General features: G+C 39.1%; 1 protein-coding gene across 1 annotated transcript in view; it reads left to right on the top strand.

The window, feature by feature from the left end:
• The window catches only part of nos1 (nitric oxide synthase 1 (neuronal)), a 94,012-nt gene that overhangs the window by 36,752 nt on the left and 44,196 nt on the right, over positions 1-13,064 (top strand). Inside the window, exons 8-10 of the mRNA XM_037531380.1 lie at positions 2,535-2,676; positions 3,149-3,288; positions 9,022-9,196. Of these exons, the coding sequence (XP_037387277.1) occupies positions 2,535-2,676; positions 3,149-3,288; positions 9,022-9,196 (457 nt within the window). The remainder of the gene's footprint in view (positions 1-2,534; positions 2,677-3,148; positions 3,289-9,021; positions 9,197-13,064) is intronic.

Genomic DNA, 13,064 nt, shown 5'->3' with positions numbered 1-13,064 from the left:
CTCTCCATTTTCACTATTTTTCATCTACATCTTTCCATCTTGCTCCACCTTTCAGTCTTTCTCTCTCACTTTTTCTTTATCCCTCTACCACTTCATCTTTCACGCTCTCTCATTTTCTATTAATCTCTCTCACAATCTTTCATTCCATCTTTCTATGTTTCACTCTCTTCATCTCTCTCTCTATCTTTGTCATGCTCTCTTTCTCTCCCTCCATCTTTCACTCCATCTCTCTCTATATCTCTCTCCATTTTTCACTTTTCATCTCTATCTTTTTTCTGTCTTTCCATCTCTCTCCATCTTTTTCTTTCTTTCTCTCTCTTTCCTTTTACCTTTTCATCTTTCATGCTCTCTCCATCTCTCACTCTCCTCATTTTCCACTCTCATTTATTCTCAGTCTCATTCTCTATATTATTTCTTTCTCTATTGGTCTCTCTCTCCATCTTTCACTCTCTCTCTATCTTTTACTCTCTCTCTCTCTCTCTCTCTCTCTCTCTCTCTCTCTCTCTCTCTCTCTCTCTCTCTCTCTCTCTCTCTCTCTCTCTCTCTCTCTCTCTCTCTCTCTCTCTCTCTCTCTCTCTCTCTCTCTCTCTCTCTCTCTCTCTCTCCCCTGCACTAGCTTGCCTCCATTCGGCTGCGTGTCGTGCGTTCTCGTGTTGCTGTCTCTCCTCCTGTCAGCGAGTTCTGTGTGTCCTCTCTTTGTCACCTCACTCTAGAACTCCTGCATACAGAACCTGCCACAGCAGAGCTGAACTGCCTCCCTACACCACTAATCCAACACGACACTTACTCTCTGTTCACTTTAATTAACGTCACTCTAAGGCCCTGATCAGAGCTTGGAGGAGAGGGGGGGAAGGAGAGAGAGTGAGAGAAGGGGAGAGGGAGTGAGAGAGGTGCAGATGTGAGAGGGAGAGGAAGACAGAGACACGGGGAGAACCCTTTTATCCTCCTTACCTCAGAAGTTTCCCACTCTCCATGCTGAAGCTCCTGCTCTCTCTCATTACATCATCAGAACCTGCCGGTGGTCTCCCACCTGCCGCTCAGCTTATGAACAAGATGAGCAACGCTCTTCTGCTCACAAAGGAATACAACCAAGGCGGTCGGGTTACCCGCATTTCATCCAGTTACTGTAAAAGCACGGATGGGACTTTCTTCCCACATCAATAGCAGTGACACATCACCATGCTCTGTAATATGAATCAAGTAAAGGAAACAGAATTTGTGGTGTGCTGTACATACTGTGTGTTCCAAAAAATGCAAACAACCTAAAACAGAATGCTTGGAAAAGAACTGAGTCTTACATGCAGTTCATGCAGTCAATATTATCTACTGAGACTGTAGAGTAATATGCAAGCATAGTAGTTTCAAGCTCTACCATTCACTCCTCAGTCTATATAGTCTTTAAATGAAAACTAAGCAGCCTGTTTTAAATGAACTGAATTCATTCATGTCACAAGAAACTTTTCGACCAACAGTATATTGGCTCGAGCCATTTTCAAGTTCTAAGAACTCGCACTGTTCTGAGCGCATTTTGAACAAAGTATAATACAGGGCAGCCAATCAGGACAGAGGTCATTAACATATTGCTGTTTTCGGGAGGAAACCTCATATCTCCAAAATGTTAACTTTACAGGAAGAGGGGAAAAAAAAAAATCATACCTTACTTTTTATATAAGTCAGTTGAACCAGGCGTTTTTCCCAAATTATTTTGGGTCATTCATCGTGAAATTATAAACATTTTATTTATATATATATATATATATATATATATATATATATATATATATATATATATATATATATATATATACAATATAAAGTGCAACAGGCATTTTCAACTGATGTCAGAAAAACTTAAAAATGTAGATACTATGTTTTCTTCCAACAGCAGCAATATATGGGTTTTAATGGCACAGTAATAAAACTGACTGTTTCACTCCCCAAGCAATATATGACCACTAAGTGAACCAGAATGTTCATAAGTATCACCTTTTCCGAATAATATAAAGGTAAAACTCACATTAGCATTAATGTTAGCCATCCTATTTCCTTCCACTTATCATGACATGAACATTTATGGCTTTGTTTGGAAGATATGGCTGATGAATAGGAAGCAGTGTTAAGGGTTATGTTTCTTTTTTGCTTGTTCTCTGTTTCAGGCTCAGCATCCCTGGATAGATAGATAGATAGATAGATAGATAGATAGATAGATAGATAGATAGATAGATAGATAGATAGATAGATAGATAGATAGATAGATAGATAGATAGATAGATAGATAGATAGATAGATAGATAGATAGATAGATAGATAGATAGATAGATAGATAGAACTTATAATTTTATTTTATTTTATAAAACATGAAAAGTACCGTTTCTACAGTACGTCTCATATAAGACAGCGCTGCAGACTAAAGCACTTGACATGCATGGTTATACGTGTCTGTATGAGAGCAGTGGGAGGCATCAATCTAATAGAAGGGTCTTTGCATTAACACCCTGATCTTTAGACTTCTAATCTCATAATCTTATCTGCAGGTCAGCTATCACCATTTTCCCCCAGAGGACAGATGGGAAACATGATTTCCGAGTGTGGAATAGCCAGCTGATCCGCTATGCAGGCTACAAGCAGCCCGACGGCTCTGTGCTGGGAGACCCTGCTTCCCTGGAGCTCACCGAGGTGAGACATCACATCACTCCTACTGGAGGAAAGAAATTACAATGCCTGCAGTCTCCTCAGAGCACAGGTTGCCTAGGCTGTCATTTTATTATACGGTATCTATTTAATTACAATAAATAAAATAGGACCACTGCGAAATCAAGAATAATTAAAGCACTAAAATTCATGTGCCGTGTGCCGGAGGAGACAGCATGCATCCTGAAGCTCCCTTGCTGCTGGCTTGATTATCTGGTGCGTCATTATTGATAATTACAGTGGGAGGAAACTGTCTCTTTTCAAAAATATGTGGTTATTTGTGGAAATTTCTGAAATGTAAACTGCCACTGGGCCTGCTGGAATTTTATGAGGCCCCTTTTTGGTGCTATCACTGGCAAATCTGGGCTCATTCCAAAAACCAAAAAAAAGGTTACAAGGCCTCCATATCAGCTCCCATTCTTCAGCACTGATGTGGATGTGATCTCCCCCACTGCAGATCTGTATACAGCAGGGATGGAAGGCTCCCAAAGGGCGCTTCGATGTCTTGCCCCTTCTGCTCCAGGCCAACGGCAACGACCCAGAGCTGTTTGAGATTCCAGACGACCTCGTGCTGGAGGTCAACATCACACACCCTAAGTAAGTCATGTCTGCTCACTGTCAATGTCCTAATTGTCTTTAGCTTTTAGAAGTGGAGCTATAGAAGTCATTCTCTTCTTTTTTTGAAGAGGTGAAAATTGAATTTGTTTAACTGGTAGTTTCTGTGGAGATTGGAAAGAGCCAATATCATAAACTCATTTTCTCTCACTGTTTTATTTACAGTGTAAATGTAGTTTCAAAGCATACAGTCCTTACATGGAAACCCAGGCTTGTTTTTTCCATGAGGCTCGATATAGGGCACCCAATCAGAACGGAGCTCAGTAGTCTTAAAGGCACGGTAGCAAGAAAAGCCTGTTTAATTCTAACAGATAAAGAACGGTGAAAGAATGATCATGCATGAAATTAATTAGGACTGACCACATAAATGCCATAAAACAAACTTCAACAAATAAAATTACACTAAAAAAGCAGGAGAAACATGTAAACTGTGATGAAGTCTAGAGTTATTACTAATGTTATAATGCTATGTCAATGTTAACATGTAGTTGCACAATCACATAGCGACCTAAGGAATATATTTTTTATATGCACGTCTGCACTTCTGAGTTTTTTCTGTTTGTTTCAGTGTCTAATAATGGCAAAATCAAGGTTAAAGTTACAGTTGGAAATCATACCGTATGTTCTGAGACGTGTGTCCAAGAGAAATACATTGTCCCTGAGGGTCTCTGAGCTAGCTGAGCCTTTTCTCTCGATAATAGATGGGGTGGGGGGCACAAAATGAAACACAATATTATTGGTTTATATTATTTTCCCTGCCCACTAGTATACATAATCAAAAATCTTTAGATGTTTTGATGGAAGATTATGTGACAACAAAATCTTTGTCATGTAAATGATGTGATATGAAGAATCTTGCATAAGACCATAAGATATAAGGACATAAACAGTGAAAAATATATTTCTCAGAAAGTGAAAACATCTTAAATGTAGTCTATATTTCTAATGTTTCTCAGAATAATATTCTAAGATGATTCTACTTATTTCTACATATTGTTCCTTGTTTTAAGTGATCTAATTTAGTGAAAGTGTCCCATTCCATTACTTGTTTGGAGAAATAATGCAGAAATTTTTGCTTATTGAAAGAAATTGTACAATTATCTGCCAGTGGAATAAGATCAGTGGACCGGTAACTTGTCCAGGGTGTTTCCTGCCTTCCGCCCAATGAATGCTGGGATAGACTCCAGCACCCTGCCACCCAGAAGGACAAGCGGTTTAGAGATTGTGTGTGTGTGTGTGTGTGTGTGTGTGTGTGTGTGTGTGTGTAATAATACAATTTCATAAGATAAAACAACTTAAAATACGTACAAAATCCCACAGTTAAATAATCATATAATAATAATAATAATAATAATATTCTTCCAAAAAATCTCATAATGGTAAATATTACACATATTTACTAGATTTAGGATGTTCACTTGCTTAGATATCATTTGCAGTGTAATACAATATCAGTTCTTCTGACAGCACAAGTGTGGTATGGAGTGACTCTGCACTTTTGACAGAATTTGTTTGTTTAAATGAGCTTAAAAATATTTAAACAAAATGTAAGAAAATGTGTTTGCAGGCATATGTGCTATGGGGGACCTAGGAGGCTTATGTTCTCTGTAAAAACTCTGTGCGATCATATCAGTCACATGAGTATCACTCTATTGTTGTAGTTCCAAGTGTAATCTCCCTCAATCCTTCTTGTACACAAATGATGAAGCTGTAAATGTAGTCTTCTGAGTCTCTGAGGCTGGCAGAGCGATAGCAACAAGACAGCCATGCTGACAAACGCCCTGCATGCACAAGTGAGGGACGCAGGCCAAGTGAGCATAAAACTGGCCCTTTCCCCAGATCCTAGATCAGTGATGCTGCCAGTTTGGCAGCCTTTATGGACACTGATGATGCCTCAGAGAAGCTCAGGGGCTGTTCTGAGTGCTGAAGTACTGAAGCTTTCTGTTTAGTGATCTGGCTTCCCAAACTAACATTCCCCAACAAACAGAATGATTCTGAAGCCTCTGACATTCTCGAGCAAGCATGAATATCTCAATGATGCAACACAGATTTACAGAGCTAAAATGGATTGAATGGACACCTTCATGTTACGACAGTGTTGGCTTGTACATCAATGCTCTGCTCTGACGTTTGAATGTAATGAACCAGATCTTACCTGTATTTTGTCATTTGTCATCAACATTACGTTCAGAATCTTTGTCTTAGCCCTGTTTAACTCATTTAGCTCTGCCACTAGAGTGTTTGGTGAGCATGGATCAGTATGTGGAATTGGAGCTTGCTGTGTACTACTGTGTTTCGCTATGAAAAAGAAGCTCCATGCTGTCTTTATTGGTGGGTGCGCTGTCATAGATAGCATGTACACACATCATATTCTTTACATAACAAAATAAATGCAGCAGTAGTGTTGGGAAATCACATTACTAAAGGGGAAGAGGAGCGTAAATAGTTGCTTTTTTGATTTGGTATGAGAGGTTTATAGGATTCCATTGAGGCTGGAGGGAAATCGATATAGTAGAATATTGGGATATTTTGGGTTTCAAAATTGTATTAATACACCGATTTTTAATTATTTTACTTTCTGTGTGGAGTTTGTTCTCCCTGAGTCCCTTCCACGGTCCAAAGACATGCAGTCAGACCAAATGGACATGCTAAATTGCCCCTAGGTCTGAATGTGTGTGTGATTGTCTGTCTGCTCTGTGATGGACTGGTGACCTTTCTAGCCTTCTGCCAAATGACTGCTGGGAAAGGCTCCAGCACCTTGTGACCCAGAAGGACAAACGGCTTAGATTGTGTGTGTGTGTGTGTGTGTGTGTGTTTCCTAAATGGGTATTTAAGCCCATATTCAGACTGATACATTACAGAAATGCATTTCTTTCTCAATCCATGAGAAAGTGCTGCTTCTTTAGATAAAACCAAGGCCTCTGTGAGTGGGCTTATTATGAAAAGGTTGGCCAGTGTAGTGGATTACATGCTCAGTGCCCACATAAAAGAATGGGGTTTGATCCCACCATTAAGACAGGAATCGGAAACAGCACTATTACATAACAAACACCATAATATACCAATAAAATTCAGTGGATGAGACATCACCTGTCATTGTAAATCACTGTAGGTAAGTGCACCTGTTAAATATTTAAGGATTAGCTTGTTGTAAATGCTCCTGAACTACTTCATGAACAAAAGCATTGCTAAATATGCAGATTTCAATATTGCTTTACACCCCCACCGGGAGGCATCCAGGGGGCATCTAGATCAGATGCCCGAACCACCTCAACTGGCTTCTCTCAATGCGGAGGAGTAGTGGCTCTACTCCGAGCACCTCCCAGATGACTGAGCTCCTCACCCAATCAATTAGAGTGTGAAAACAGCTCATTTCTGCTGCTTGTATTTGCGTTCTTATTCTTGAAATTGGTTTCAGACTGTCAGACTCTTTATTGTCTGAGCTTTATTGTTGTGTGTTCACCTTTATTAAGAGCACTCTGTGGCTGTCTGACTGTCTAAAAGCTCAGCCAGATCTGTAAACTACAAGAATGCAGTTCGGGTGTTGTTCACATGATTGGTTGCTTCTATTTAGAACTAGTTCAGAACATCGATTTTGAATGAGTTCATTCGTTTTGAGTATTTGACTGTTAGCTCATCATATTCATCATTATTTAGTGAGTGTTATCCTTTTATTTTGACTTGTCCTTTACATGTATGTTTTGTCCCACTCTCAACCACACTGTGCAGAGAATGAGCCCTCCACTGCAAATATGGCAGACCTGCAGGTTGCACAGACATCTAACTTGTATTTAAGGGCTGTTTTACTGAAAATTAAATCATAAAATGAATGTATCTGACTTCTACAGAGTACTGCATCATATTGCAATACTTAGCATATAACAAATCTGTAAATACCACAGTGGAATTGTATTGTTGTATCGTCATAATCTTGTATCATCGCATCTCCAGCAACTTCCACCCCAAGATTCCATTTGTTAAAGGATTATATTAAAAATGATTGCTGTAGTTAACATACACTTACTCTAATATGATGTACATTTTCATGGTGGAATCTACTTAGTCATGATAATTGCATTTTTACTTCCAGCAATCAAACTATGTCATTTAGCCACCGTCTTAATCAAGGAATCACGTGTCTAAGTGGTGGAGACACAAACTACAGCCAGGTGCAGCATACAGTGCTGTGACCTAGTGGGGCTTTAAATGCTGGAATGTCTTGTGAGGAGCAAGCTGTCAACAGACCACTCCAGCTCTCAGCACCAGCAGCAGCCAGGAGCTCAATTGGCTACTTGTAGAAACACCTGAGAATCCTGCAGGTGCTGGTGGAGATAATGATAGTTTTGGCACGGTGCACTGTGGGTGCATTTAGTGATGGGAAAACTAGTTGTTTTGTGTGAGATGGAGCACTCCATGTCGTAAACAACAGAATATTCACCTAAGCAACTAAGGGGCCAATTTGTAGATTGCATTTAGATATGCCAGAGAATTCTGTTGCCATTTTATATCTTCTGAGAGAAAAGGGAATAGTTTATCGTCCTTAAAGGGCCAATATCACATAAAACCCAAGGTTTTTTTTTAAATAAGAGTTTGATGTAGTTTGCAAACACTGTTAAAGTTTTCAAAATGTACTATTCACTTTCCAGTCCAGACATTCCATCCAGTGGCAGAAATCCAACTTATTTACATATGCCTACTTAAAACTTTAGCTTCATCCATTCAAACTGAAGTTACAAGGAGTTTTCAGCCTGGACTGCTTTTTCAATGAGGCATTATACAGGGCAGCCAGTCAGAACAGAGCTCATGTTCAGTTGCTTGTTAACACAAATAGCTAATCAGCCAATCACATGGCCCAATGCATTTAGGCATGTAGAGGTGGTCAAGACAACTTGCTGAAGTGCAGACCGAGCATCAGAATGGGGAAGAAAGGGGATTTAAGGGACTTTGAACGTGGCGTGGCTGTTGGTGCAAGACGGGCTGGTCTGAGTATTTCAGAAACGGCTGATCTACTGGGATTTTCACGCACAACCATCTCTAGGGTTTACAGAGAACGGTCCGAAAAAGAGAAGATATCCAGTGAGCGGTCAGTTGTGTGGACGAAAATGCCTTGTTGACGTGAGAGGTCAGAGGAGAATGGGCAGACTGGTTCCAGATGATAGAAAGACAACAGGAACTCAAATAACCAACCAAAATCTCTGAGGAACGTTTCCAACACCTTGTTGAAAGTCTGCCACAAAGAATTAAGGCAGTTCTGAAGGCAAAGGGGGGGTCCAATCTTTTACTGTACCTAATAAAGTGGCCAATGAGTGTACAGATCGGTCTTAAAGGCACAGTAACAAAAAATGCATGATTAATGTAGGGCATGGGCCTTTTAATGCTGTCCTCTCTGTTCTATTGCAGCCAACCAAAATCAACAGCAGCATGATGAGTCCAACAACAGCCCAATGTACTTTATCTCTTATACCTCATCTTAAATTTTAGAGGTTCAGAGTTATTACTGCTTTTCAAATGTGATCACATATGTTACACAATTAATGACTTTTTTATTAAATTTTTTTCTACTGATATGCTTCCGTATTGACCCTCTTTAATTGTATATTGTTTTGTCATTTTTGGCCCTCAGCCCACCACAAGACAAACAGTTTTGCCACTCCCACTACACTCGTTCTTGCTTCTTAGTGTACTGTGTTAATTTCATTCATCTCCATCCTCCAGGTTCGAGTGGTTTAAGGACCTGAATCTGAAGTGGTATGGCTTGCCTGCTGTGTCTAGCATGCTGCTGGAGATCGGGGGGTTGGAGTTCACTGCCTGCCCCTTCAGTGGCTGGTACATGGGCACAGAGATTGGCGTAAGAGACTTCTGCGACAGTTCTCGCTACAACATTTTGGAGGTACTACATCCTAAAAAGACTCTCTTAGACCAGTAACTGAGGAACTGTTGACTTTCTGATGTCTTTTCACTACTTAATATGGCTACTGATACTGAACAAAATCTTCCAAATAGCCCAAATGTGACTGATTGGGCAAGACATGGCTTGATTTCCAAAGTTTGGTTTTTCACAGTAGCTAGATGGCTGATATACTGGTACATCAATAAGCATTGTATGAATTGCATACCTAAATCATTGCACACTTGCTTCAAACATGGTTGAGTTGTTTAGAATCTCAAATAGACTTGATTTATGTGGTTTCTGACAATGTATGACCTACTATCAGCTATAAAAATTGGCATCTGTACATTGCATAGCTAAAAACAGTAGTACTAGCCATCTTGAAAGTCTGAATTTTGGTCAATTCTATATATGTCATACATCAGAAACTTCATAACACTGTTTTCGGAAGAAAAGATTTTCAAAATGGGAACTTTACAGGAGAAGGAAAAAACCTACTTTACTTTAAATGTAAGTCAATGGAACCAGACTTTTTCCAAGGCATGTTGGGCCATTTCTTTTGGTCCAATCAGCATGAAATTTACACACAATGTAAAGGGCATTTTATTAAATTTTCAAATTGTGTAAAAAATTAAAAACAACCAATGTAGATATGTGTTTTTCCTTCAGCAGCAGTGATAAGCAAGTCTATCTGAGATTATTTAACTAGCAAGTGTGTTGATGCATTAACCTCTGGTTTTGGCTTCAGGACAAAACCAATGAATCCGACTTCAGATTCAAAAGATGTCTTGGCTGATCGGCTACCTTTGGGGTAATGGGTGAAACTGAGTAAATTTGTTTTTCTCTGTTGCTTTAAAGATATCTCAATATTATCCAAACTCAATAGTGTTAACAGCAGTGGTTGACTTTGTTAGCATAACCCATTTGCTGTTATACATACTAATTCAGCATCATGCTAATATGGACCATTATTATGCATTAGTCATGCTTTGCTGATTAGACTGTGACCTGATATTAACCCCAACCTAATATGTAATAGAGCTACTGAGTACTGCAACAACTACAACTGCCCACTGTTTACTGCATTACTCATTGTTATGGGAAATAAATGCAGGATCTACTACCCAGACATATGCACTCTTACAATGTTAGACACTGTAATCAGTGTTATCTTGCCAACTGGACTCCTCTGAGATCATGTATTTGATTTCTCTTTTTTCAATAACAGTTACTACTTTATATAGTTTCACACCTGCTAACAGCCAAAGAATCAACAGACTTATTATCCTAAAGTGTGAAAATTGAATTCAGTTATGATTGATGTCTTTCCGTCAATAGAAAACTAACAACTAAGTGTTAAATTGAGAACAGAGGTGTGTACGGTTAAAGAAGTAATGTGTTGATGATGCATCACTCCACTCAGGCTTGAAGCTCATTTCCATAACCATTATGTGGAGGAGGAAGTCCACACAGAGGTGATGGAAAAGTACTTAGCCCCCCTGCCTTCACCATCATGACCAATACCTTTATCTGCAGCTGCTTTTACAAGTGTTCCAGCGCAGTCACGACTGCAAGACTGCTTCGCATTCAAGTCATGTTTAAAGAAATGATTACTGCTGTGTCCCATTTAAGACGTTTAAGATGCATTCTCTTTTACAGCATCTGAATACAAGATGAAAGTGATTATATTATGCTCTTAAGTGCCACTTTCTACATTATCTTTGTGATTATCTGCTCCAACTCAGCTCACAAAGGGCTCGATCATTAGCAAAAAGGGGAAAAACATTAAAGCAAGTAGAGAAAAGAAATCGGTGTTTTCTTTCTGTGTAGGTTGATCCTGTTTTGAGGGCACACAACATACATTTACATAGTGCACTATATGGCCAAAGGTATGTGGACACTCCTCCTCACAGCCATTGCAGGCGTATAAAAACAAGCACTAAGCCATGCGGTATCCATAGACAAATGCTGGCAGCAGAATGAGTCATACTGAAGTGCTCAGTGACTTTTGTGAAATTTCTGTACTGCTAGGTCTACCCTGGACAACTGTAAGTGCTATAATTGTGAAATAGAAGCATCTGGGGGTAACAACAGCCCATAACAGACCACATAAACTCAGGCTGCAGAATGCTCAAGTGTATAATACGTAAAAACACCGATCCTCTGTTGCAACTTGCCTCTGGAAGCAACATCATTACAAGAACTGTGTATCAACAGCTTCATGAAATGGATTATCATGGACAAACAGCAGCTTACAAGCCTAAGATCACTATGTGCACTGCCAAATGTTGGCTGGAGTGGTGTAAAGCATGCCACCGCTGGACACCTCCAGAGTAAACTTGTTCTCTGGAGTGATCAATCAATCAACCTCACTGTCTTGCAATCTGATTGCCAAATGTGGTTTTGGTGGGTAGGAGAACTTCCTACTGGAATAAATAGTGCCAGTGGTAAAATAGAGGGATGATGGCCTCAGGCTGTTTTTCAGGGTTTAAGCCCCTTAATTCCTGTGAAGGGTAAAGTTAATGCTGCAGCATACAGAGACATTGTAGAAGATTATAAGCTTCTGACTTTGTGACAGTAGCTTGGGTAAGACCCTTTCCTGTTTCAGTACGACTGTGTCCTTGTGAATAAAGCGAAGGCCTTAAAGACATGGTTTGAGTTTGCTTTGGAGGAACTCCAGTGGCCTGCACCGAGCCCTGAACTTCAACTCAACTAAACACCTTTGGGATGAATTGGAATGTTGATTGCAAGCCAAACCTTCTTGGTCAACATCAGTGCCTGACCTCACAAATGCCTTTTGACTGAATTGGCACAAATTCCCACAAACTAGCTTGAAACATCATATATTCTCAGATCATTTACCACCTTCACCAATGCTGTGATTTGCTCTGAAGCCAGACTGGAATTTTCATGGATATTGAGTTCATTTCAGAAATCATTAGGTTGTGAGATTTTAGTTATTTTACCTCAAAATGAAAGGTAGGAGATTGGTCTGTTATTGATGAGAACTGAGGGATCAAGGTTAGGTTTCTTTAATAGTGATCTTACAATTGCTGTTTTGAATGTTTCTGGAAACACGCTGGTTTCCAAAGAACAATTTACAATGTCTGAGAAACTTGGGCAAAGGCTGTCATATACTTCTTCCAAAAAAATGCTGTTAGGGTCTATATCACAAGTAAAAGAGTTTAGCTGCATGACAACTTTTTGAAGTTCTGCCTCATCAGCATTTTTAAAGCTATTCATAGTGTCTTGCTGTTGAATAAAAATCTACTATTGGTAGTATTGGCACTATTGGGATTATACAATGTAACTGAATATTAGTGACTTTTTTTTTTTATAATAAATGATGCAAAATCATTACATTTTGATGTTGAAGCCTCAGTGAGATAATCATCGGTTAATTTGAGATTTAACAGGTGATCAGTCATCTGCTTTCTGTTTGTGTTGCATTGTTATAAACAGTAATACATTTTATAAGAATTTCATAGTGAACAGTTAGTGTAGTTTTCCTCCATTATACTTTTTTGTCTGAAGCTTCATCAACCTGAAAATTAAAATTAAGTCAGAGGAATCCTATCATAATTATTTACACAGACAGACAATGATTACAGTACAATATAGCAACTTTACTTCAGAATGTTATATGCTATATATATTTTATAGTAGTAGTAGTAGTAGTAGTAGTAGTAGTAGTAGTAGTAGTAGTAGTAGTAGTAGTAGTAGTAGTAGTAGTAGTAGTAGTAGTAGTCACACTTTAAAACTTACCCTGTAGATGGGATTGATTGTAACAGACCGACATGCTAGTTGTAAAAGTGTGTATGTATGTTTTTGAACCAGACAAACTTTTCAACATAAAAGTATTAATATA

This window comes from Pygocentrus nattereri, chromosome 20, assembly GCF_015220715.1.
Source record: "Pygocentrus nattereri isolate fPygNat1 chromosome 20, fPygNat1.pri, whole genome shotgun sequence".
NCBI classification, from domain to species: domain Eukaryota; kingdom Metazoa; phylum Chordata; class Actinopteri; order Characiformes; family Serrasalmidae; genus Pygocentrus; species Pygocentrus nattereri.
The sequence above is the reverse complement of the archived record's forward strand: the minus strand, read 5'-3'. Positions and strand labels throughout refer to the sequence as shown.